This window comes from Pelodiscus sinensis, chromosome 3 (assembly GCF_049634645.1).
Source record: "Pelodiscus sinensis isolate JC-2024 chromosome 3, ASM4963464v1, whole genome shotgun sequence".
Classification (NCBI taxonomy): domain Eukaryota; kingdom Metazoa; phylum Chordata; order Testudines; family Trionychidae; genus Pelodiscus; species Pelodiscus sinensis.
The window spans coordinates 193,980,003-194,007,938 of record NC_134713.1 but is presented as its reverse complement, the minus strand read 5'-3'; the positions used below and the strand labels follow the sequence as shown (position 1 = coordinate 194,007,938).

The 27,936-nt window shown below is 46.0% G+C and overlaps 1 protein-coding gene across 1 annotated transcript; it reads right to left on the bottom strand.

Annotated features, from left to right (window-relative positions):
- Positions 1 to 114: 114 nt before the first annotated feature.
- SEC23B (SEC23 homolog B, COPII component) lies at positions 115 to 27,527 on the bottom strand. Its single transcript, XM_075925768.1, has 20 exons — positions 27,371 to 27,527; positions 22,170 to 22,405; positions 20,343 to 20,400; positions 19,449 to 19,535; positions 18,205 to 18,441; positions 17,666 to 17,751; positions 16,250 to 16,394; positions 14,466 to 14,624; positions 13,186 to 13,301; positions 11,310 to 11,433; positions 10,151 to 10,231; positions 9,225 to 9,314; positions 8,505 to 8,611; positions 8,153 to 8,306; positions 6,272 to 6,349; positions 5,814 to 5,975; positions 5,214 to 5,300; positions 4,632 to 4,787; positions 2,541 to 2,606; positions 115 to 1,371 (listed from the first exon to the last, which is right to left on the bottom strand). The coding sequence occupies exons 2-20, from the start codon at positions 22,388 to 22,390 to the stop codon at positions 1,282 to 1,284; spliced, it is 2,304 nt and encodes a 767-aa protein (XP_075781883.1). The 5' UTR covers positions 22,391 to 22,405; positions 27,371 to 27,527; the 3' UTR covers positions 115 to 1,281.
- Between the last annotated feature and the right edge of the window lie 409 nt (positions 27,528 to 27,936).

Below are 27,936 nucleotides of genomic sequence, written 5' to 3'. Positions count from 1 at the left end.
AGCCCTGCAAATATCCACTTTATCTCCACAAACCCTGTGAACAAGTTGGAGAAGGTCCCAAGGAGACTAACAAAAATTATTAAATGTCTAGAAAATGAGACCCAAGAGAAAAGATTGAAAATACCTGGGTTTGTTTAGTCTTGAAGTCATTGAGAATACCTCAGGAATGTTACAAACATTAATTATTGCCTAAATTCTTTGAAGATGTACAGCAAAATAGAAATGCTGAGGCTTGTTAATACATATGACATGGAAACTACTAAAAGACCATACAAATTCATGCTGCCATTTTTTATAGTCACTTCTCAGACTGCATTTCAAGGATGTGGAATGTGTTAACATTAGATTTTATGCATGAGTAGCTGTCCAAAGCATTTTAAAACTAGCAACATATTTGAGATGTGAAATCTAGCTCTAAAAACATTATTCAATCTTGGTTCATCCCAGAGGTTTTAAAGAAGGAAAATAAAATGCAGAGAATTTTGATATATTAACAAGTGTGGAAAAAACCCCACATTCTACTATATTATGGGCAAGAAATGTTTGTTATTGATCTATATGAAAAAGGAGTTACAGTCAACAAAGCCAGTACTAAATTCCTGTAATTACTAAGAATACTGTATATCAGAGTAAGAGAACAGAGAAATGCAAAACTCAATTTAGATGGTAACAAAAGAGCTGGAAATTAATAAATTTAGATAGATCCTTATGATCTTGATCAACATAACCCTATATTTTACAGGAGTAAATCTGAGTCTTAACATGATGAAGCAACAAGATGAAGCATTCTGAGATCTCCAGAACAAGGAAAAAAGTTTATATTGTACTCCATTGTGTGATGAAGTCCACCTCTCAGTGTGCACGCACGCACACACTAGTTCAGTCCAGCACTAAATATTAATGATCTCCTCCTCCAATTATATTTTTCATCAGTACAGTCTCCTGGTATCTGATGAAGTTGCTGAAAGGCAAGTTACTGTTTAATTATTTTTACATACAGGCCATTAAAATTAATCTAAAAATGTATTGACATTTATATCAGCTAAAAGATCCTTGAGCTGCGAAGTATGAAAAAATTAATAGGAGGGCACATATAAAGGATACAAATAAATTAAAATCTAAAAGAACTAAGTACAAAACTCCCCTTGAATATTCATTTTATGTAATATTTAAAAGGCTTGATCTCAGAGGGAAAGGAATGTAGTACGTTTCTCCACATTGTTAATTGTGACCATGATCCTGTTAATTCTTTGCTTTTTTGTCACTTCCTTGTTGTCAAAGTTATGATGCACTTGATACCGCCAACTTTTTCAGATGATCCATGAACACCTGGAGACTAACGTCATCTGTCAGAATGGGAGATCCCGATTCCTATAAGAATATAAAACAATAAATACGTGTAAGAACAAAGCAAATATGGTTACTATTAGGACTATTCTGAAAGGATGTCAAACTGAAGTGCCCTATCCTAAGTGCCTGCTAAATCAACTGCATGAGGATATGTTGGAAGAAGCCGCTTGGTAACTAAAGCAACAATCAAATTTCATATTGTGGCTTCCCAAAAGAATACATAATAGTGAAATATTTATTATTCATGCAAGCAACCTGTGTATCCATGCCCCAGAGAATTTACATAGACAAAGGTAGAGGAAGAGCGAATAGTCACAAAATCAAGCACACTGTATATTCAGATATAGTACACATACCTGATAAGTGGATTCATTTATTAATACTTTTGCTCTATAATACCAGAGTACTAAAGTAAACCAGTTGTGACCTAACAGTATCAGACCAGTTAGGGATGGGTTGATCAACAACATTTTCAAATCTGACTGCCTAGTGCTTTGGAAGTGTAGCCTAAATCAAAGCAGTTTGGTTTTCAGAGTTGCTGAGCTCTGGCAGCTCCCACTGAACTCGGTAAGAGCTGTAGGCGCTCAGGACTAACAATCAGATTTCTATTTCCACTCACTATCACCTTAGCTTTATTTAGGAGCTTTAATAAAAAAAAAATAGGAGCGTAATTTTAGATATCCAGGTTTGAAAACGTTATCCTGAATGTGCAAATTGCTTCTAGTCATCTAATTTTTCCCTGTTAATAAAACTTAGCCAGTATATGCTAATCAATTGATATTTATTGTACTGAACACAAGATGTATGTCTAGGTTATAAAGAAAATCTGGCTCCTCAGAACTGAGTTGTAAATTTCTGTTGTGAAATACTGTGACTATCAAAGCCATCACCCAGCAATTCCATTGTCAACTCCATCCTTACAGGCAGATGATGTTGTTTTCTCCCCTCACAAAACATGACAGATTTCCCATTCATCGAGGCATGAATGTCTGTGAAAGTTGCTAGCCAGGGGAGATGCAAGAAAGGTCTAAAGCAACCCGCAGGAACAAAGCAAGCCATTGTTCATATAGCCTAATGCTGTGTGATTAGAAAGCAAACAGAATGGGGAGGAAAACACAAATTTAAAAAAAAGTGTGTATACTGTATATCTATGCTTCTGTCCTTGCAATAGTAACCCCTCCATAACTCACCTGTCCCCATGCATAAAGGTTATTGTGAGTCTGAGAGGGGTTCACTTTAGACAAGAGGAACCGGGCCTGTAAAAATAAACCAAATATTACAAAACTTGTTTTAAAAATAACAAAGAACATCCACATCCTCAGGATTTACCACCATACCCCAGACCACACATCAGTCTGGCTAGCCTTTGCATTCAGCTCCTTGTTTAGCGAGTATATTTTCTACTTTAACTTGAACTGGTGTCTCATTAAAGTTCAGATGCAACTGCTGTTATGGATATCACTATGGTAACCGCATGATGCAGTGGTCTTCATCTCTTGATCACTGTACTCATTAACTTTGACCAATATTTCTGGACTGATGTGGCAGTCATGCAGCTTTTACAGAAGGTGCGATAAGAAGAGAAGGGAACAAGAGGAAGAAAAAGGTAAATTGCTTCTTATTACCAGTGGCATATAGACTATACTGATTTTGGTTGTTTTTTTTGAGGCAAGAGTTTTCCCACTTGTTGCTAGTTATGAATGCTGCCATAGGCTATGGAAAAGAGAATGCCATGACTAACCAAGTGTGACCCACAAGGGACAAAGTTGCCAAGCTAAAAATCCTGGCAGTTTTATTCCTTTAAGAAGAAACCCTTCAGAAATCCTGTATTTGACAAGGTTAGTACCTCTGGGGGGAAAATAAGCTCACGAATCCACCCTCTTTTACTTTCCCTGCCCTGCTGCACTTTGAGGTACGTTTGGTAAAAGTGGCTGGTGACAGCACTTAAGAGCTTTTGCAGGTTTCTTGTGAAGTAAGACCATCCTGCTCCTGGAACACACAACATGAAATTCATGCTCTGATACTCTCACTAGGCTCTGGGACATGTGCTTTGAGAAGAATCAGCATGAACAGGATCATCTAATTGAAGAAATTAACAGTAGATCACTGACTTGGACCACAAACAATTGCTATTCTTCCAACTCCTAGAAACACACCAGTAAGTCACAGGAACATAACATAAGAACATAAGAACGGCCGTATTGGGTCAGACCAAAGGTCCTTCTAGCCCAGTATCCTGTCTGCTGACAGTGGCCAGCACCAGGTGCCCCAGAGAGGGTGGACCGAAGACAATGATCAAGCAATTTGTCTCCAGCCATCTCTCTCCAGCCTCTGACAAACAGAGGCCAAGGACACCATTTTATCTCCTGGCTAGTAGCCTTTTATGGACCTAACCTCCATGAAATTATCTAGCTTCTCTTTAAACTCTATTATAGTCCTAGCCTTCACAGCCTCCTCTGGCAAGGAGTTCCACAGGTTGACTACACGCTGTGTGAAGAAGAACTTTCTTTTATTTGTTTTAAACCTGCTACCCATTAATTTCATTTGGTGTCCTCCAGTTCTTCTATTTAGGGAACTAATAAATAACTTTTCTTTATCAGCCCTCTCCACACGCATTATACACGGAACAGTGGGCATCATTTAAACAGGGATGGACTAAAAGGGAACTAACAAGGACCTGTAAAAACAATGAGCAGTCCTAAGGCACCTTAGAAATTAACTAAAATATATAGAATCATGAGCTTGCATGAATAAAACCCACTTCATGAGATGAATAGGGTTTACTCACAAAAGCTCATGATTCTATATATTTTGGCTAGTCTCCAAGGTGCCACAGGACTACTACTTTTTAAAGTTACAGTCTAACACAGCTACCCCTCTGAAATTTTAGTTACTTTTGAGGACTACTGATTATCCAGCAGCAGTAGGCGATAACAGACACAATTGCAAAGAACTTCCTAGAGAGTATTTGCTAGGGGAGTAGTAGCACTGAATGCATTACCTAAATTAGATACATTTTGCTATGCAATGATCATTTATTCTCCATTAGTGAGCTGATCATTTTCTTTTTTGCACCCTTTTATTTAAAAGTTCTGTCCCAGGAGCGATTTCCAAAGTACTCTTTTAAAACAGACTATTAGTGGGAAGGGCTCACAAGCCATACAGGCTCTCCACTTTGAGGGTTGAATTACTGCCACAGCACTATTCATTGTTTGCAATGTTATTTAGTCTACAGAATCAGCTTAATACTAAACCAAAAGCTTTATTCAAAACTAATATACCTGGCTGCTTCCATGTTCCGTGTTAATATAACGCGGCATTGGGAACCTAGTCTGCAATATTTCCTGGGCATCGTCTAGTGGGGCTTGCAGTAAATGCCTGAAGTTTTCATATTCAGGCATGTCTTGGTAGCCAGCTTTCTGCCACTGCGCAATCGTCTATTAGAGGAAAAGAGAAAAAGTAAGAGAGAAGTCGCCAGGTTACCCTGCTCTTTGTAACTTTGTGCCTTTGCTTTAAAACACAAGAATGTTACAGGACACACGGGACAAGTCCACAATGTATTAGCCCATGATTTTGTATCTGTCTAACCCTGAATTCAAATAAAAAGCATGCTAACAAGATGGGAGCCGGCAGTGAAGCCGGGGGGCTGGAGGGTCCCAGGAAGCCCAGCAGGACCCTGCAGGGACTGCCCAAAGGCTGGGACCTACAGCTGGCAAAGAGGGCAGCAAGAGGGCGCAGGAAAGCTGGGTGCAAAACCTGGGGGTACTGCAACATCCCCCGCACCGCTACTTCCCGCTCATATATTTTACAGACACAGTAATGGTGCAGGGGAATAAGAGAAAGGCATGTGATTTGTACTGTACCTCGCCAAGGTAGATTACAATCTGGAAGAAGGTATCCATCAGCAGAATTCTGTCAGCAAGAATGCTGCTGCTGTCCAAAAGCACAGGCTGAGAAAGATAAAATGAGAAGTCAGTCACCGTGATGCCCTCAGAACTATGTTAAGCTTCAAGTTCAGGGAATGGTTCACTGTATTATGGTGGTACACAATGGAATCAACAGTGCTAATCAGTCTGAATAAGCAATTTTCACAATGTAGCCAACAATATAAGTACCATGGAACGAATCCTCAAGCTAGCAGGTGCTGCAGGAAATATAATGCATAGAAAAGCTGTTTTTCAACTAGGTGAGTTTGACTTGAAATGATCATGGACAAGAATCTCCCATCAAAAGAACATTATGTTCACTGTATATTAATTCACAACTTTAGGATTTTCAAATATCCTTGTCTTGAAATAGAAACCCTTCTATGAATAATTACCCTAATTAAAAACAAATTAAAGACAAAGACATACTACAGGCTGGACCCGTTTGTATACAATAATACCATTTGGATGACTGCCTAGATACCATAAAGGATTGTTTCAAAGCTCTCTGTTCAACACAGCAAGACAATGACTTACCTCAGGCGGTCCAGAGAAAGAATAGGAATAAAGGATAGGCTGGATCATGATGAGGGATTGAGTCAGATCTTGTCTGGCAAAGTGATGGCGGTAATAGGAAGATTCATCCGGACTGTTATTAAACACTTGCAGAAATGGAGAGCGTCGCAAGTGGAACATAAACTATATTTACATAGAAAGATGAATGAGAAAAAAAAAAAAATCAATGGATTTTTTTTACCTCCCTATTCATAAGTCTGGTTTCAAAGTACAAGAAGTTACTGCCAAAGTCTTTCCTCTAATTAACTCTTTGGAAGCTAAATAGACCAGTTGTTTACAGCATTTAACTACGTGCTGTGCTGACTCGTATCACAACAAATTTTAAAATCATCAGACAATCATAATTGTATTTGATCCACATTTCTGCCTGTAATTGCTTTTTTCCACATGTCCATGTCCACACAAAGTGGAGTCCTTACCTGGGGATACAGAGAAAATGAATCTGACAGTCTGAAGGAATTCGGATCATCCTTGTTATACTGTCCAAACTTCTGACACTGTTGGAAGGAATGTGTATATTTTAATCTTTGCAGGGGAGGAGGTTGTTTGTTTCTTTCATACATTCTGCAGTTGTAAGAATTTGTACAGAGTAACCAAGATAGGAAGAGAATCCTAAAAGGTGATGCAGAGAAATATTGCACAATGTGGTTTCTCTAAACCTCTCACTGCTAAAAGCAGGAACTAATTAACCTGTTCTGCTCATTTCCTCAGACGTACCTGGCATTGACCACTTGTGGCAGACAGAATACTGAGCTAAATGGACCTTTGGTCTGACCCTGTATGGCCGTTCTTATGTTCTTATCCCTTTATTCATTAAGTCACTTATGCATGTGGCTGGAATAATGATTGGACTCTATCTTCACTTACCATATTTTAGCATGTTAAATACATATCACCAGCTTAGGACAAAGTTCAGATTCAAAATAACCAAAGAGTGAAAAAACTGCTTCCAAGAGGAATGATTTTATTGGATCAGTTCTGATCAGGTAGCTGGCTCTCACATCATGCTTTGTGTATCACATCACTTAGGCTTCATTATAGCCAAGATGTCTTTTATGCTACCAAACACTGGCTGGCCCAGTGTTCATTGGCTCTGCGATGCAGAATGGAAATTCTGCAGCGGCAGCATTGAAAATGGATGGTGTGAAGGACTGAAATAAGCAAATGAACACTGCACATAAATGCAGTAGCCAGCTCCTCGCATTTGTTTTAGTGTTCGGTTCGCCTTTATTTTACACTGACTCCACATTGTCAGTATTTCATATACCACAGATTTTTGTGCTAACACTATGTAGCTGCATGCTAGGCTACGCCTACACATAAAATGCCACAGGAGCACAGCTCCAGCACAGTAGCTGGAGTGCTGGAGCATTCAGGATAGACACTTAGAGTGACAGGAGGGGTTCTCCCATCACTATAGTTAATCCACTTCCCCAAGAGGTGAATCTTCCATGTCTTCACTGAACCCCCGGAGCTAAGATCAATATTCCGGAGTTCAATTTAGTAGGCCTACATAAGACTCACTAAATTGAACTCAGGGGGATGTCCTCATGGGCAGCCAGTACTGCTGTTTCTGCAAGGAGTAAGGGAAGCCAATGGGAGCGTTTGCTCCCTTCTGCCTCCCGCTTTGGGGACAACAGGAAAACTGAAAACATAGCTGGAGTTGTGTATGTATCTTGATTCAACCTTCCCTTTTACTGTTGACTTGGCCTTAGTCAAAAGAAGAATTCTTCTATCAGCCTAACGCCATCTAGGTGAGGACTTAGGTCAGCTTAACTCCATCACTCTGTAGTGTGGATTTTTCCAGCTATGTTGCTCATGGGCATGGTTGATCTAATTTGTTAGTACAGACCAGTCCATACAGGCTTTTGGAGAATAACTGGAGATTTAGGCAGCTGGAACTTTTGGTGCCTGTAAAAGAGCTGGAGGCAGTTTAGACTTGTAGCAAAATCATGTTAGCTGGAGGATTTTGCTAAAATGCTCAGCAGTGAAATAGTTGATGTTTAATAGGGCTGGTCTACACTGGAAACTTTTATTGGCATAGCTATGTCTCTTAGGGTGTGAAAAATCTATATCCCCGAGAGACTGTGACTAACCCTCTGTGCACACACTACTAGGCTCATGCAAGAATTCTTCTGTTGATCTAGGTACTACATCTTGGGTGGCGGATAACTACAGCAATGGGAGAACTCCTATTGCTGCAGTCAGTGCAGCTGTAGTGTCTTAGGTGTAGACGCAGACGACATTCACAATCACACCGTTTCAGATTTAACCCACTGAAATTAGGCCCTCACACATACCAATCTGATTAGCTGCCTGTCTAGCCATCGCAGTACATCAGGTCCCTCCTCTGACTCCGCTCTATAGACTCCCAGACGAGCCATTAGTACGGCAGCTGCTTCCTGGTCGAACGCCGCTTCTATATGTTGGAGCTGACTCTGTGCATCTGCCCAACTGAAAATAGCCAAGTTAGGGCTACATACGTTCATCTTTACTGAGTACAAAAACGGGCTTGTGCTGCACATGCAAAACACCTGTGCCCAATTCTCCCCCCCCCCCCCAATCCCCCGGACTGCTGGAAAAATTCAGAAATATAGACTAAAGTTTCTGCCATCAAAAACCAGTGCAGAGGGATTGGTCTCTGGCACTCACTTTCTGGCAATGGTGGTTACTCGAATACGTCTCTGTGTACTGGAATGCTGATACTGAGAGACAAACTGCACGGCGCCTCGACCGCCCTGAGGTATTGGTGCATTGTGCTGCAAAACAGAGGAATAAAGCGTCACGCTCCTAAAAAGAGCTTAGGCTGGAGTTACAGAACAGCAAAAGAGCACAAGGAAATTGTACGTCAAGCCTGAATATAACGGCAAGCTAGAGACCTGCTGCTCAAGAATGTCACTTTTGAGGGCTGCTGGAAAATATAAGGAATATTAAGCAGTCCCAGCATAAGCCATGGAGACAGTAGGTCATTAGATACTTTGCTACCAGGTTCTATATCACTTGGCTAATAAAGGATGAGAGCAGTTTAGTGTCCCTACAGTAGTGGAAAAATAACACTTGGAAGGAGATGGCAGGACTGATAAAGTACAGGAGGGAAGGGAAGAAAGAGAAACAATAGAGTCACTGTGCAAGGTAAAACCCTTTATGACTTAGCTCTGACTTAGCGCTTTCCATCAGTACAGCAACTAGGAGTATGAATGCTGTTTGGGTGAGACCGTTCATTCTAGACACGATGCTTGTTATTTGATACAGCGTATGTTACAAAGGAACTTGTTTAATCACTCGTCATGGATCTACTAGGCGGGTGATAGCTGCTATTGACAACTGTATTCTGTAATTGTCCATAAATGAGGGGAAAAAAACTGGACCGACCTGATTCACCACTTCAAAATATATGGCAAGTGTTGAGCTGGGATCCAGGCTACAGATTTTCCACTGGCATGTACCTCCAATACCAAGTTCCTGGAGAGGGTTTAAAAGAAAGTGGCTATATTTTTCTCTATTGTGGGATACGTTAAGACCACTTTAAATTCTGACCAAACGTAAGATTCAGCACATGCCCTCTACTGCAGGGGTGGGGAACCTAATGCCCAGGGGCCCAATGCAAGCCTCCCTCCCCCCGGCTTGCCTGGATCTGGCACCCCGAGGCTTAGGGCTTGCCCCAGCATTGGGGAGCCTGCACTGTCTCCCCATGGGGCTGGAGCACACAAAGTCTACTAGCCTGAGCCCCCCCCAATAGCTGGTGTGCGAGGGGACTGTAGGGAGTGTCTTGCTCCTCAGTCAGGGGCCACTCAGAGAGGATTTGGTTTTTTTTTTTTAATTTTGCTTCTCATGTGTGTGCGACCCCCGACTGATTTTTCTGTGGGTCAGCGGCCCCCCACCTGAAAAAGGTTCCTCATCCCTGTTCTACTGGATCTCACACCTTCTAGATACAAGTTGAAGTCCCAAAATGAATTTGCAAAAAAAAAAAAGCGCGCTTTGCTGCGTTAACAGTGAAAGCCAGATTCAGCTGTCTTTTCCAAGGACACCAGTTCTCTCTTTCCACTGGTCAGCTCTCTCTGCCATGCATCAAAGGCAGCCCTGCAGAGGACCCCACCCCTCTCATTCAAAGACCAAGCACACTGCCTACACTACACAATGCACCTATTTTCCTCTAGCCTGAGGCGCTACATGCCAAAGACACTCCCCAACCAGTCTCTTCCTCCTTGACAGAACCCAGCATTACTGTCAGCCTACAGGACAAGCCAAAAGACTTTGCACAGCTTACTTAAGAAAGTTGTTTTATGTCGGTGACTTACACTTTCAGAAACACATGGCCCTTTCGCGTTTAGGGATACACACGGTCCAATAGCCCCTGAGATCTTCAACTCCCTAGAAGTCTAAAATAGGATCAGAACAATTTGAAAATCAAATCAGTCGAAGCAAGCACATATCTCAAGCTACAGAAAAAGCCAGAGCTCAGCTTTAATCAGAAAAGACACTGTTAAGCAGAGGTTCCCAAATTGCTCTGCAGAGAGCAGGCGGGCCACGCAGGGCTGCATTGTTCTCCTTTCCAGCTGCTGAGTTATATGAAAGGAGAGTTAAAACCACATCCACTCATTTCCCACAGCAATCTTTGCAGGTGCCATAGGAATGTTGTGCAATCGTGGAGGGGAGGAAATGTAGTCCACATGACTATCTCTGACTGCCAGACAGTGATTAGAGTTTGAGAACCTCCGACCTACATAATCAGATTTCAGACAAAAACCACAAACCCACAATTGCCAGTGGGAGTAGGAAATTCTCCTTGACCAGCGTGGGTGGGTAGGGGAAAGCCAGTCCTCTCTGCAAAGATTAAGCCCTCCCCAAAGAATAACACCCAAAAGAATTCATTATTTGTGAAAGTGACAAGCATCTGGTCAATTTCTTTCTCCTGCTGCTTGGGAAAGCCAACAGCACCAGCATGGGCAGGCACAGGAGCTATTCAGAGTGAGGAGGACAATCCCAAAAATGGAGGCAGGGGAGAATATCAGAGGCCAAGCCACCCACTATTCAACAGGTGCCAAGATGGGACCAGAGAGAAAGCACCCCCCTTCCAGCAACCCAAGGGATATGAGGGGCTTCAAGTCAGTAGGGCTCAGCCTGCCTGGAACAGCTTGCAGGGCTAAGGGGTTAGGATAGATACTGTCAGGATTTTAGAATTCTCTTAGCCAGGGCTGGAATTCCCTCCAAACAGATTTGGTTTCAAAAGACACATTCTACAGCTGCTGCTTCCTGCGCAGAGACTGGAAATTTAAAATAACTCACTTCAATGTCGCTTGCTGCAAAATAAGCCCAGATGTTTCATTCTTTATATCCTACACTGAACCAGCTATTTAACATTGTTAAATGTATTTAACTATTTCATGTTACTAATAGATCAGTAACGAGCACTCCAGTTTAGCTGTTAATTCCATTTCGCCAGCCCCGGTCTCTCACCTTCACTTCTAAGGTAGCACCAAATGCCATTCGGAACTGTCCGTTGAAGTCTTTGCTAAACACCCGCTGGAACGTCTGCTTGAAGAGAGAAGTGTTGAAGGAGTCTCCCATCACCATGTGACCCCTGGGAACGGAAAACAACAAGGGAACTGATCAAGTAACTGGAATAGAATCCCAAGGGATGTCTCCTTCCTACTCCTCTCTTCCTTTCCCCCACATGCCCAGAAACTGTTTTTGAAAGTTTCCATGGTGAGGTGCAAAGCTAGGAACTAGCTCCATTCCACTCCACACATCTGAACGTGCTGGCACCACTCCAAGGCACAGGTGTACAAAGGGGAAAGATCTGAGTTAACACAAAAAGGGAAGGTCTATTCAAAGGGGGTTAGCCTGACAGCCAGGGAGCTCTCCATTTGGCCAGAGAACAGTTCTTGCAATAGCAGTGCAGACTTCTCCTTCCGTGTGCTAGAATGGAGATTGGGAAGATGCATCTCTAGGGCTGGAGGGCAGCTCTGCTTTCCTCCATTTATGTTGCAATGCAGGCAGTACACCCAACTCACGGAGCACTTCATGCCGTAGCCGTGATGATTCTGGACACATTTCACAACGCCCCAACCCACAAACAGCCCCCAGCTAAATCCTCCCCTCATCAGCTCGCCTCCTCAGAAAAAACCTGAGGAAACAGACAGGTCCTAACAGTGCGGACTGAAGGTCTAGCACACCAAGGAAGGAAAGGCAGTTCTAGAGCTGAGAGTCTCATATACAAACCAGCTTGCCAGCAGAGGGACGTCCCGGTTAACTGGCCCTGTCGACCTCAATTGGCAGATTAAAGACAGGCAGTCCCTATGGGTATGTCTACAATACAGAGGAAGATCGAAGCTGCTGCTGTCGATCTTCCAGGGTTCGAATTAGCAGCTCTAGTTAAGACAGCTAATTCGAAGTGAGTGGGGCGCTCTGGTCGATGCTGGTAACCCTGGTTTCATGAGGAGTAAGGGAAGCTGAAGGAAGAATGTCCTGCCTTTGACTTCCTGCAGTGCAGACAGCGCCAAAAGCCAAGTTAAGCTACTTCGATTTCGGCTATGCAATGAACATAGTTGAAGCTGCGTATCTTAATCCGACTTTGTCCTATTGTGTAGACATGTCTATGTGGGGCATTATAGGGTATGGCACCTCTGCACATGCTGCCAGAAAGGATACTACTTGGTACAAATTACGATGGTGTCTGGATCATGGTACATGCCCACTTAGGAACTGCAATGACTCTTGGCACTGGCTTCTTGGCTCAGGGAGGCCACGAGTTCATAAGAATTAACAGTTCTGCTAATAAACTGAAACAAATTCAATCCGGTGCCCTAGCGCCAAGTAGTTCGATCTCCCATAACCGAGCCCTCCTGGTCCCTATAGAACATTTTGTTTAGCGGAGCACAGTGAAGGACTAACAGGCACTTTCCATTATACCCAGAATGCCACTGCTCCCGATATGCCTGCTTAATCTGCTTTTCTGCTCTCCTCTCTGGGAGCGTCCTTGCTATGTCTCAGTGAAACAAAATGTATTTGTAGCAAAGGCCCCACCCTTGGTTTAGGGATTGGTGAAAATGTTAAATCACCCTTCTCTAAGCAGGCAATCTGCTTAGCTACTGGCAATCAAAATTGGTCTCATACACTCTGCCCTAGAGTGTGACCCTGCATCTCTGACATCAAGGGCAGCTTTGCCAATGAATTCAATGGACACAAGATCAGCCTGCGAACGCTTAGAACAGGGAAATGATGACAGCTGCTCACCTCCAAACGCTGATATCAAATTAATCATTTCCTGTCTCGCTCCTCCACCCCAACACCCAGGGCTGAGCTTGCTTACTGCTCAGGGCTGAGGACATACCCAGTGAGGTTTGCACAACACTTCATCTCCAGAAGGCCAGTCTGATCCAGAGCACAGGCATAGATATCAATGCAGTGACCATTGGCTGCCGTGCGGTTAGCGAGAACCTCGTAGTGCTGTGGAGGCAAAGGGTGCACACAGAGATTTGAAAACATTCCAACACACGTGTATGGATTTCCTTGGGTTCTAAAGCTAGGGCCAACGCAGGAATTTGCCATGGGGAAAGCATGTTCTCTTTCAATGGTGACCTACCACCCCCTTTCTGAACTCTGCACACAGTCAACCTGTGGAACTCCTTGCCAGAGGATGTGGTGAAGGCTTGGACTTTAACAGGGTTCAAAAAAGAGCTAGATCGATTCATGGAAGTTAGGTCCATCAATGGCTATTAGCCAGGATGGGTAGGAATAGTGTCCCCAGCCTCTGTTTGTCTGGAGGTGGGTGATAGGGGAGGAATCACATGAGGATTACATGTTGTGTTTACTCCCTCTGGGGCATCTGGTATTGGCCACTGTCAGCAGACAGGACACTGGACTAGATGGACCTTTGGTCTGACCCAGTATGTTCATTTTTGTGTTCTAAGGTAAGGACCCTAAATCCCAGAACCACAGAACACAATGAGCACTGCACGAGAGCTTGTTTTTCACTTGTATGATCTTCACTACCAGCTCCAAACCACGCTGTACGTTCCATAAATGCAGCACGTTTTAACCACTTCGCTACATGGCAAGATAACCCAAAAGGTACCTGGAGACTGACTAGTTCTCACCAGGAGAAGAATTCTCTTGCCATAAAGATAAGAGGGGTTAGGATACTCCCGGACTTGAGGGCTAGATCATTCCTGAGGGAAACACTAAAATATCTTCTTATTCTCTGGAGACAGAGCTGTGCTGAATGCAGACAGGGATTGAGGGATTTAGCCTTTTATTTGGGACTTGGTGAAACAGAACCCAACCTTATAGCCTGGCCTAGATAGTCGGCTGAAAAAAGCACATCTGTACCTGAAGGAGACCCAGGTGCGTGTCTAGAACACAGGCCTCGAGGCCATGAAGAAGTGGGCTGTTTGTCACTAGTCAAGTCCCACAAAGGGGCTAGCAGCGTGAAGTGCAGCTCACCAATACACACCTGGGATTTACCTATCGATTCCCTAGGAATGGCTTAGAGCCCTGAGCTGGCAAAACTGGAAAATCACATGCATCGTGACACCCAACTGGTTATACCCAGCAGGTCCATGACTGGGCAGCAGAAGTAGCTTCTTTGCGTTAGCAGACAGTAAGACCTACCTTTGTGGCCTTTTTCATGAACCGTGCATTGTCCTTCTCTATGTCATGCCAGGAACGAATTGGTGTTTTCAGTTCATCTCCTACCACCATGCCGGGACCTTGTGTCGGTGGTCCACCTGTAAACAACATGACTCTGGCCCCCGTGTTTGGAAATGTGCCCTAAAATAACATTAAAGGCATATTTTAGAGATGGGCAGATTAAAGGACAACACTAGTTCTAATGTACTATTTGGGGCAAGAACTGGGTCATCCTGTGTGTATAGCATCTAGCACCTCAGGGGCCTGATTGTGATCGAATTTTTTTAGGGGCTTCCTCAATGAATAATTCTGTCCCTCTTAGCATGGAACAGTAGGGACTGATGCTCTGCTGTAAACTTCTAAACATAGGGCAGATCTGATTTTGTGCTACCACCCCTGGAAACAGGGTATCTGCTCCTATCTTCCCTGCTGTGCTTCAGATGATCCATTCACAAAACCAGTGGATGATTCCACAGAGACGTGGTGAGGCTTTGATGCATCTGAAAGCCACCATCAATGTGGGAAGTAACTCTGAGATCCCTAAACGCCCTCCTACATGGCATCTTTTAAATATTATTTTTTAAGTACTAGCATATTTGCCCGGCATTGCTCGGATCATAAAGGAGGAGCAGCTCAGGGCAGAGGACTGGGAGTGTGGGGGGCAGGGGATAGGGAGGTGTTATGGGGATCATGGCAGAGCGTGCGGTGCAGAAGACTGGCCAATCCCTAGGGTTGGCCAGGCGGCAGGGGTCACACGGCCCAGACAGCAGCTCCCCGGGGCCGCAGATCACTGGGGCTGGCCAATCCCCAGGGCTGGCCAGGGCAGCAGGGGCTGTGCTGCCCAGCTGTGAAAAGAGAGCCATGCTGCCAGGCCAGCAGCTCACCAGCACAAGAACCTTACTCGTGTATGGTGGCTGGCAACATCCAGAGCCGTGCCCCCAGCCAGCCACGCTCTTACTGGTACACCCTCCCTGTGTGGTCATTCTGCAGTATACCTGTGCCTGCTATTCGACCCCTCCCTTTGCGTTTTGTGAGAAACAATCGTACTCCAAACGAATCCCATTGTCCCTGCACAGCCAAACCCTCACCTTGCTTTAAGCTACGATAGGAGGAAGCCGTATACTGAATTTGGTGATTCTAACTCTTACCGTTTAGGAGGCGTTCTTGAACAAACAGGCTCACAGACAGACAGAGACACACACACACACACACACATATATACACACAAATTCTATCAAATATATAGTAAATTATTACTATGCCCAGCATTACACTCCAGGAGGCGTCAAGTTGTATAATTTTCTTATAAAAAACTTGAGTGGGTATTTCAAAAGTAATGGATCTGACAAACCACACTCATGTCTGATATGTAGGGCCCTGCCATATTCACAGCCATGAAAAACACATTACCCAGCTCTGAAAAAAGCGTCCTGATCAGCAACAGGGCAGAAGGATAGCAATCCCCTGACCTCCCTACAATAGTCCTGAGACCCGCACCCACCACCTTTTGGGTTGGGATGTTCTGGTTACACTATCATGAAATGTCAGAGGTCAACATTTGAAAACATGAACCTGACTAATTTTAAAACCCTCCTGGCTGTGAAACTGATCAAAACAGACTGTGAATTTGGTAGGGCCTTACTGATACACCATCAGGCCACAGACCAACTTTTTCAAAAACTGAAGCACATTGGTAAAGCCCAGCATAACCCCATACGATTTTAATTTTACCAGGTAATCTCACATGAAGAGTGAATTAGAATTACCTCCAATAAACCAACAGCGATTGACAAAGCTACTCCAGTTGATCGCAAGGGTCGTTTTCCCTGAGTCACTGGCCACGGGTCCCTTTGCAATTCCCCAAGAAGATCTGTCAGGTTCATGTCAATCTTGTGTACAGGCTGCAGGAACCTGCAAGAATTCAAAAAGGAACACTTCACTGCTTATAAATCCCATTGGTTTGGTCTTTGCTGCCAAAAACTATCAAAATAATGCTCTCCATCACATCTTACAGCTAAAGGTTTCAAAATCACAGGCACAAGGAACAAATAAACAATTTGACCAGAGCACGATACAAAGAACACAGCATGAGGACTACTCCACCAAACTGCACAGAACACTAGCCACAGAATAAGAGGGAGGGAGACAGAGAGCATGTGAGCTATGATCCAATACGAGGAAACAGTTTAATTTGGGAACAAACACCAACTGTTGTCTAATCATTCATCAATCTGCTTGACTTTCACAATATTATTATTTGTATTTCATTAGTGCCCAGGAGTCCTAGTTCTAGACCCAGGCCTCATTGTGCTAGTGCTGTACAAACTAGGGATGTGAACAACTAGTCAACTATCTGATAAGCAAATGACACGCTAGTCGACTAGTTGCTCCTCCCCCCCCCCCCCACTTGCTGCCTCTATCAAAAGAGGCAGCGTGGGAGGGTATGAGAAAGAGGAGGAGACTCCCTCGCTGACCCTGGGCTCCATGCATTGCTGCCTCTTTGAAACTCCATGTGCAATCTGACACGGGCTCCTCATGGCATTTCAAAGGGGCAGCGCCGCATGGAGCCCGGGGTCAGCTGGGGACTCAAGAGTCCCTAGCTGACACCAGGCTCCATGCAGCGCTGCCATTTTGAAATGCTGCAGGGAGCACGAGACCGTTGTGGGACTGCTTGAGTCCTCCGCTGGCCCCGTGCTCCCTGCAGCACTTTCACCTTTGAATGTAGCAACAGCCTTAGGCCTGTTGCTACACTTCAAAGGCGGAGACACCCTTATCAACTAACCAAATAGTTGATGCAAATTGCTTCGACTATTCGATTAGCCAATTAATCTAAATTTAACATCCCCAGTACAAACAGAACAAAATAAGCAGTCTCTGCATAAACTCTAAGTAACAATTTTCACATGCAGTTCCAAACAGAAATCCAGCTTGGATGGCACTGTATCTGGAATCTGTAAGAAACAGACACTATCAAAGTTTCATATGATGCTCAGATAAAACCCATCAATATAGATCTACAATTGTACCTAATATACTGCAATTAGAACACAACTCAAGCTACCTTAGAAGCCATCTTGTCTTTGAGGCAACCTGCATTTAGGAGCTTGGGTCGTACAGGTCATAATGCAAACATGGGACCTGGCTTGCCCCCCTGGGAGAGTGTGTTTTGCAGAGCCACTTACCTGCTAGAAATAAGTGGTTGTTCCTGTGCTTGAAGAGGTCTTGCCTGCTGAACGGGTGCCATAGGCCTCGTAAGACCCAGCATATCCTACCAGACAGGAGGAGGTGATGGGAAGGAGAATCCTGATTATTTAAACATCAGATCTATCATTTACTATCTAGCTACTGATCCTAGGTACTCATCTAGCCTCCCCACCCCTTACCCTACTATCTAACTGCTTCACAATCTTTAATGTATTTATCCTCATACACCTCTGTGAGGTAGGGCAGTGCTATTCTCTCCTTTTGACAGATGGGAGAAACCTATGGATAGACAGGTTAAGTGACTTGCCCAAGGTCACAGAGGAAGTCTACAGCAGGGCAGAAAATTGAACCCAGGGCTTCCTAAGGGTAGCACTCTAAGCATTAGACTGTCCTTCCCATTTGCTCTCTCTGCTGGCCAAGAGTTTAAAAGGGGAAGAGGAGAGGGAGAGAGATGTGATTAAAGACCTAAATGGAATGACACATTGGATTGTGTGTCGGCAGAGATGGCAGAACACACCTGTATTTGCTTTGCTGTCAGGTCCTTGGTCCCTCTGAAAACATAGCTTTTGGAGATTCCTTCACAGCTCAGTTCATGAACCTGGACCATTCTGCCAAATGTGATCAGCCCCACCAATGCATCTGGAGGCAGCAGACTCAACGACATCTGCAGGGATTCCTTCAATGCTTGCAAATCTTCCTCTTCCAAACACGTGTCAACAACATAAAGGAAGATCAGTGGGGTCGGAGAACCTCTCTATCGTGGAAAGAAAAAAGGTTCACAGTGAATCTGTATATGCTCTCCATGTCACATACTGTCCAACCACCTTGGGCTGGGAATTATTATAAGGGAACAAAAGATTTTTGACTATTGTAGATATGGCCAAAATGGTTAAAGAAATAAGAAAACTCTCACATCCTTCACTCACAAATGGCTATTACAAATCAGCAAGCTCAAATAACTTGTTTCAAGGATATCACGGTGTTCTTCCAGAACCACTGACAACAGCCACTACCAATGTGCAGTGAGATTAGCAAAAAATGGTCACCTTTTCTCACTACTGGAGGCATTAAGACAGGCAGGCAGGACAAAGACCTGGGAGACATTTATCTCTCCATTGACTTTTCTGACCTATGAAATTGGTATTAGAGACCCACTGGTCACTGGGTTGGCAGGATTACACAGCTCCCTCTAGAAAAAGTAACATAAAGGACAGTATGACATTATAAATGCTCAGGGTGCTTCAGTGTTTAGAACTGGTCTAATTTTTGGACTGAAATAATGTCCTATCAAAATGTTCTCCATACAGTTTGCTGCTGACCTTTTTAAAGATGGTCAGTAGCCAATATAAATTGTGAGTTTGATTCCCCACCCTTCTCTTGCTCATCAGTTGCCTGTGATGTAACACTGAGCATCTGGCTGCATAGAATTGCTGACTATAAATAAAGGGTCAAACCTAACTATGTTACTCTTAGGCAAGGTAGCATGGGATTTCCTCCAATACTCCCCACCCATTGTTTTGTAGTGTAAATACATGACTGAATAGCAAAGTGATTATGTGGCATTATTTTGACAAATAAAATGTGCAGAATTTTGCAGAATTTTAAAATATTGTGTGCAAAATTTGGAATGATTTGCTGCAGAATTCCCTCAGCAGTGCTTCTAATTCATTCATTAAAATAGAGAAGCGTGGATGCTAAGTATAAGGACCTGCATCCATTTCCACTCTCCAGTCTTCACATTAAAGCCTATGACGAGCTTACCTGCACTATGTATTCGATTGTGGAAAACTGAGGCATAAGTTCTGCTGGCTGATTCACTTCGGATATGCCTGCGTATGCTGGAGGGAACTGAAAAGGAGAACCAAGGATTAGAGCAAGCAAATTCACTTTGCAGGACATCTGAACACATTTCCAACAGCAGGGATATTTCCTGCATTCTGAAGGCTGCAATGTTCACAATGTACGCGAGGGGAGAGCTTTCGAACTCAAGTGTTGCTCAATCCTTTACTTCCTGGTACAGCAGCAAGCTCTTTTAGCTGCATAAAATGCAACATTAGTTCTTCACTGCTTTTCATTCTGAATGGCTAACAGCATGCATGCGGATCTGCAGCACAATTCAATTAGAAAGCAACTGAGAGTAGTTTAGTTAGAGGATACACAGTGGTTGACAGCAGACATACTTCCTTCAGGAGCCCCCTTATCCTTCCTATAATCCAAGGGTACCAGCTCCATCCCTGGGGCAGCTGGTGGTGGATGACACAGGGTGGGCCGGACTCCAACTCCCAGCCCCACCCCCAGCCTCCTACTTAGCAAGTTTCATACTCAGAAGAACAAAGGGCAATGATGTGTCCTGGCCTCAACATGCAGTGAATATAAAGTAATTGTAAGGCACAAAAATAACTATAGATCAGCTGCCAGTAGCCCATGCGCTGGCAAACAGCCACTGGCAAAACTGAGCCAAGACTGGAAGAGATGACATTCCATTGCTTTCATATCACACGGATGAAAACGAAACACTGAACTGGGTGCACAAACAGAAAGAGGCCTTGGGGAAGGGTCTCGTTAGCAGAGACATCTGCTTATTGTACTACCCTGACCTAGAGAATGAAGTGGATAGAGAGGGTAATGAAAAAGTGAAGCACTTTCCCAACCTACCTGGTTTCTCTGAAAACAGAAGTTACAGGCCCAGAGCTTGGCACGATAATCAACTTGACTGTAAGAAAAGGAAGGTGGAACATTTAGTACAAAAGTTTAGATTTTACAGTCAAACATCTACCAGGCTTTACAGCTGAGATGAAAGAAAATAAAATGATTCAATATATCTTCTTGAGTTTAATGGGGGCTTCACAGTCAGACATTTTAAAGCCAGAAGGAACCAATTGCTCTAGTCCGAGTCTTTGTACTACACAGGTCACAGCATGTCATCCACTTACCCCTATTTTGACCTCAGTAACTTATGTCTAATTGTAAACACAAAGCACCTATTACAGAAAGGCATCACCATTCCTCTTGGTAGTTTGTTCCTATGGTTAACCACTCACTCGAAAATCCATGCCTTACTTCTAATTTGAATTCGTTTGATTTCAGCTTCCAGCCACTGGTTCCTGTTCTGCCTTTCACCACTGGGTTAAAGAGCCTTTTACTACTCAGTATTTTCTCCCCATGAAGGTACTTACCCTAGAACAAAGTCATCTCTCAAGTTTCAGGATTGAAGGCCCTTTAAAATCCTTAAAATCAATACCAAGCTTTAGCATCTCCAAACACCCACTGCAGTCTCCAAATGCTGAACATTCAGGACCACATGCACCTTGCTGACCGGTGTGAACGCCAGCAAGTTCCCATCCAACATTCCAGCCACCACCCTTCTGATCACTTTTGCCCACTGCAAAAGCCGGAAAGAGAGAGTTGGACCTGTCACTGTGTGGCTTTGTTTTGGGGGTGGTGTTTTTGCTCCCAACACTTAACTAGCTGGTAGTTAACAGATGCCCCAAGTCAATGGAATAGTACCATTATTTGTGATTTGCACTGCAGTAGAATCTAGGACCCACAGTCTTAGAACAGCACCTTAAGGTACAATAGATGTACAAACAAAAGGACGGCTCCCTGCCCCCTTCGTGCCTGTAATTTTATAGTGTGAAGGCTAATCCAGTAACACACTTCCTGCTGATCTCATTGGCAACACCTTCCTCACAATACTCGCCAGCAGACACGCATGTCCACAAGCTCATCCTGAGAGTCTGAGAGGACAGACAGCGTTTCCTCCCCTAAAATAGAAGCACACCCACAAACATAATCTTTCTACTTACATCAGCCACCTCCTATATCAAGGAGGACGACAATGTTGATTCAAATTTCTACCTTGCCACCGAAAGTGCAAAGAAAAGTCTCTTCAGACATTCTTGGCCCTATCTAGTATGTAGAGTCCTGAAAATCTGTGGCTACCCCCTTTATATTCACAGATATCCATAGCTGCACAGGTGGATGTCTGCAGACCATTTTTGCAGGTCACAGATCGGCTGCGGATACAAATTTTATATCCACACAAGGCTCTACTAATATGCCCATCATTGCTGCCTCTAGGTGCTAAATGTGATTTTTATTTACTTTAAGCGGCATGGTATGCTAATGTTACACAATGTCAATGTCTCAGTGGTTGTGATGTAGGTATTGACACATCAATTCTGGTTTCCCTTCCATAGCTACCCCCGACCTCGGATAATCCTTTGCCCATTTGTCTCGGTGTCCCATTTTTGCTTCCTTCTCCTTCTGGCAGCCCTGACTAACAAAGAGGCATTCCTTACTTATTACTAAGTGCACAAGTGTTTTAAAAATCCCAGGACATTTAATCCAAAGGGTGTGTTGGGACAGGCTCTGAACTGAGAGAAGGGGAAGGAAATTGATGGCTACCAGATTCTCCAAAGTTCTATTTCCATCTAATGCTAACTAACATTCACAGCTTACAGTTAACTCAGAAATCCATACCAAAGTGGGTTGAGCACTGCTTTGCAAGTAGGCCTGCTGCAAAGTACTGGTTCATATTGTACAGGAGGCAGGTCTAGCCGTTCCTTCAGGGGAGTGAGTAGACAGGCCAAGGGTACGACCATTCTTGTGGCCTCCAGCCTGCTGGAAGGCCACACGTTCCAGCTGAAACGCACCCCATCTCGCTCTTCATTTTGCTGAATGAACTCCAGATACGTCGCCATGGAATCTTAATGGTCCTGAAAGAAAAAACAATCAGTATGACCCACTTTCAATCAGGAACCACTCACTCGAGCCTCAGCACCACAAGAGAGTACAGCAAGTAGCAGATAAATGCAAGACAACGAGATTCCAGCCCTAAAAATGATGCAGGTTGAATCTCTCTAAACCAGGACTCTCTGGTCTGGCAACATCCGTGGTCCAAAGGGCCACAAATATTCCAGGACCAGAGAGTCCTGGTGATGGTCCAGTGGCTCGGAGCCCTGACAGCAGGGGGGAGCCCAGTAATGGGACTGCCCCAAGGCAGCAAAACTAGGAGCCCAGCTTGGGGGAGGCCAGTGATGAAGATGTGAGGGGGAATGACTTCCCCTGGTCTGGCAAAATCCCTCATCTGGGACTAGTCCAGAGGGTACTAGATGAGGGAGGTCCAACCTGTACTATCAAAAACCTGAATTTCTACCAAGATTGACACACACCACACAAGTAAGTTACACACACACACACACAAGACACTGCAGGAATAGGCCCTGCATGATAAAACTTGTCACCGTAAAGTGAACCAGCACAACTACACCTAAGACGCTGTCACCCATTGCTCTGGCCAAGCTACCAAATAACTATTAAAAAGCCAACAGAAATCAGTGGATCGCAAAGGCCACAAGTAGACTTCACCCTTGCAGCAAGGTAACTCCCCATTTATCACAAAAAGACGCTCATGATTAACACCCCAGTTCCAAACTCTGTTGCCAACCTCAGCCTCACAACTTTCCCATCACTGGTTCTCAACCTATTTAATATTGTGGGCCACATATGCAGTTCGCTATGTATTATGTGGGCCGCATCCACACTACACACACACACAAAACACACACACACACACACACACACACACACACCCTGTATGGCAATGAGGATGTCACATGGGCCATAGCTGTGTTGACTGGGTCATGGGTTGAGAGCCACTGATCCACACAAGCCTTCCCACCGCATGGAAGGCTTGGGGGATACCGCTCAGCCTGAAAATCACCAATGACCATGTGGGTGGACCAAGAGAGGAAGCAAGCTCTAAAGCCCAGGACTCTTCGCAGAGGACTCCTTGCTGCCAGCCCTCCCCTGTTTTTAGCAGGAAAGGGAACTGTCAGCCTGAGCACTTTAGATGTTCTCTGTTCTATAGCAGCATGTGACAAAAAGGCCCCAAACCATTTCAAAGCAGAAATGTAAGATGGTATTCCACCTGGAAATCGCTGGTTGCCCATGCCGCTCATGGAGCATCATGTAACACGGTCCTTATGTGAAATCCCCCTGATATGCAGGCAGCCATATCCTCACTAGCTGCAATTTCTGACAGGGTGCAAGGAGCAGCCCCTTGTAAAGAGCATTGCCATAATGGAGCCTGCAGTTGACACAGGCATGGATAATCAGGGCAGCGTCTGTATCCAAAAGGAAAGGCCACAACACCCTCACAAAGAGCAGGTAAGAAATGCACCGGAGCACCACTGTCATCTGGCTCCCCTGTAGCAGTGGTGAAAATCAAAAGAGCCTCAGGTGCCCTTACAAGCCAACTGCAGACACACCCGTTAAGCAGAGGTGCAGACAGAAGAGATGTCTCATACCCAGTGTCAACATTCTTTCATTAACAGTTGGGTTGCGTGTCAGTCATCCCAGTGTGCGTCCACACCCCAATCTCGTCAGGGACTAATGTGTCCTGTCACATCTTACAGAGGACACGGCATGCAAAAGGAGCTGAATTCCTTTTGCATACAGAAGAAATCATTGCACCCGCTGCCTTACCAAACTGACTAGTACAGTGGTGAGCAACCTGTGGTCCACTGGGGTTCTCAGCGTGGCCCAGGAGACATTTTGTTTACCCTTTGCCCATGAACTGGGTGACCAGATTCTGGTGGTTTCCAGCCACGTAGTTTTTTCCTACCGGTATTACTAGTGACAGCACGTAGAGCGGTGTGCAGACAGCATGCACCTAAGGTTAACTGGGAGAGCTGGGCTCACCCTCTGCATCCTATCAAAGCGCTGCTACAGTTCAAGCCGCACATTCGCAAATTCTAGGTAAGTGCAGTTAGCAAAACTACCCTATCCCGGGAAACCATTTTGGTTACAACAATCCTGCAGCCCTCAGAGATGAAGGAGGGTCACTCATGAGCCTAGGTTGCCCCTCGCTGCTGTAGCAGCACCACATACACACTGAACCAGACATGACAAGATGAAACCCTGGGAACCCCACACGAGATCATATTCGGGACACAAACTACCCAAAATCCTTGAGACCTCTCAGAAAAGAAAACACAGAAGTGCTCAAGGCAAGACCATATCAGTCTCTGTTAGAATCCATGTTCACGTGATTTGTCAATGGCATTGAGGATAGTTAGAGAGCAAAAAGAATTTGACTTAATCACTATCCACCAACAGGAGACAATCAACCAAGACCACTAATGCAGTTTCTATGTTACACCCAATGCAAAACAGACCTGATGGAGGTCAAAGAGACTGAAGAACGCACGTACTGCTACTGTTTCATGACTATCCTCTATTTCAGTGGTTTTCAACCTGTCAACACAGACTCCTAGGGTTTTGCAGATTATGAGTTTCCAAAGGGGTCCATATCCACTTGACATTTTTTAGGGTTCTGCAAATGAAAACCACTGCTATAGACACTCTTCCTCAGAGCGTTAACCATGTAAGACACAATGAGGAATCCTGTGGCATCTTAGAGACTAACATATTGATTAGGGCATAACCCACTTCATCAGACATAGGAGAAAGATATGTAAGAAATAGTCAGCATCAGGTGTCTTTTTGAGTTGAGGGCGGAGCAGCAGATGCTTTTTTATGCAAAACTAGCACTGTGTCCCACAGAAAGGAAACATTTACAATTAGCTCTCAACACGGTCCATAACCCACCCCAATGGTTGTGTCCAGTTGGCAAAGAAATAGATCTGATCTACAGTGATTTGTCTGTGCTACTCCCACATCTTCACAACTCTAAGAAGCTTCCAGGACTAAATTCCAGAGACAGAGAGAGACAAAGACACATTTGCATGCCCCCCTTTCTCCTGAGAACTAATTCGGCTTTTGCTGAGGCAGAAAGTTTGGTCCAGAGCCATAGACGCTGGTGCTGCTGACTTGAAGCAGTTTCCATTATATTCAGGATTTACAGTTTGGTTCAAAGGACCCTATAGAAATTGTGCCAGCACCCCTGTCCAGAGCTGTTTGAACTTGTCCGCAACATAGGCTGCAAACACTAACTGATATTGTTATCTGGTGCGGCACCTACAGCATGCATGGACATCCTCAAACCCACTAAACAGCACTCATTGCTCAAACCCCCATCCCTCAGGTTCAGAGCTCCCTCCCACATCCTCCCTCGATACTCTCCTTCCTCAGGGTTTCTGTGCAGAGCAGAGCCTGTGAGTCAAACGGGAAGCATCGCAAAACAGGACCTGACAGAATTGGCTACTCCTGACGTAACAGTTAGCTTATCCTGGTTTAGTGAAGGAACGCCTTGCCACTTTAGTTTTAAATGTGGCCTGTATCCGAGATGTTCTCAGAACATTTCTGTGATGTTTGTTAGGCTGTAGGTGTTACCTTGAGAGCGAGATGATCAGGGCAAACAGTTTTTAAAAAAGGAGAAATTGTAGCTGTTTCCTCTGTGAAAGCGAGTCAAGATTTACCAAAAAAACTACACAAAAAATATAACACCGCTCCACACTTTGACCAGTGATATGGGAACCCTCACACCAATGCCAAACTCCTCCACCCCCTCCAATAGCAACATGGTGGCCTCACACACCAACCCCACCCAGAATGGAGGAATCAGTGATGGGGGGGGTCCTCGTCCCTCTTTCACTGCCCAGAACAGTGGCCTGGGGAATCCTCACCCCATTCTCTGAGCGCTCAGGTTGCCACATCCTTCGAGATACAAAACCCCCACAATATTCAGGATGATCTTTCCTCACCACGCTGGGCAGCTGGCAGCGCCCACCAAACACCCAGAGAGACTCCCAGGACAGTGACCCCCAAAACCAGACAACACTGGGGAACCTGGACAGGTAGCGGCCCCGCTCGGCTACAGACCCTGGAGAAGAGCACCCCGACATCAACAGCAGGGTCCTTTCCCCTCCTCGTGTGGCCTGGGGAAAGTGACCCCCACCTTCAATGGGGAGGAGCCCCTCTTCTCACCAGGAGATCCCCTCACCCCATCCCCCCGACGGACTCCCCCTTCTGGCCAGGGGGACCCCCCTCAGCTCATCCCCCACTGGCAGACCCCCCCTTCTGGCCAGAGACACCCCCCCCCTCAGCTCATCCCCCACTGGCAGACCCCCCCTTCTGGCCAGAGAGACCCCCCCCCCTCAGCTCATCCCCCACTTCTTCTGGCCAGGGGGACCCCCCCACCTCATCCCCCACTGGCAGACCCCCCCCTTCTGGCCAGGGGGACCCCCCCCTCAGCTCATCCCCCACTGGCAGACCCCCCTTCTTCTGGCCAGGGGGACCCCCCCATCCCCCACTGGCAGACACCCCCCCCCTTCTGGCCAGGGGGACCCCCCCTCATCCCCCACTGGCAGACCCCCTCTTCTGGCCAGGGGGACCCCCCCCTCATCCCCCACTGGCAGACCCCCCCCTTCTGGCCAGGGGGACCCCCCCTCATCCCCCACTGGCAAACCCCCTCTTCTGGCCAGGGGGACCCCCCCTCATCCCCCACTGGCAGACCCCCCCTTCTGGCCAGAGAGACCCCCCCACCTCATCCCCCACTGGCAGACACCCCCCTCTTCTGGCCAGGGGGACCCCCCCCTCAGCTCATCCCCCACTGGCAGACCCCCCCTTCTGGCCAGAGAGACCCCCCCCTCATCCCCCACTGGCAGACCCCCCCTTCTGGCCAGAGACCCCCCCTTCTGGCCAGAGACCCCCCCCCCTCATCCCCCACTGGCAGACCCCCCCCTTCTGGCCCGGGGGACCCCGCCCGCCAGACCCACCTGCTGGCGGCGCCACAAGCCCCCTCCGGCTCCGCTTCGCAGCGCCCGACGATCCGTGTCCCGGCAGCGCCCGCGCCGGAAAGGCCAGCTCAGCGGCGGGGCTGCCCGCAAGCGAGATGGCGGCGCGGGCGCCTCGGCCGCGACCGTGCCCTTCCCCAACATGGCGGCGCCTGCGCGCGGCACCCAGGCGCCCAAGGGCGGTCGCCATGATGGCTAAGGGCACCCGCGCCTCCATACGGGCTTCCGCCCTCAGCCACGATGGCGGGCGGGCTCCACGCCCCGCCCCTTGCGGGGTTTGCGCTGACTCGCCCTTCCACGGGCGCTGGCAGCTGATGCAGACAGGCCCCGCCCTCCAGCCAGCCCTGCTAGGAGGCTGCAGGGGCGTGGGGGTGGAGCTGCCCTGTGCTCCCTGAGGGGGGGGGAACACCTGGCAACAGTGCACACCTCCCCGCCCCCAGCACACACACACCAGCCTCCCCCCAGAGTGCAGTCACACAACAGGCACCTCAGTCCTGGGACGCGCCTCCTTTGCCGGGCGCTGTTAAAACAAGCGGCACCTTCAAAGG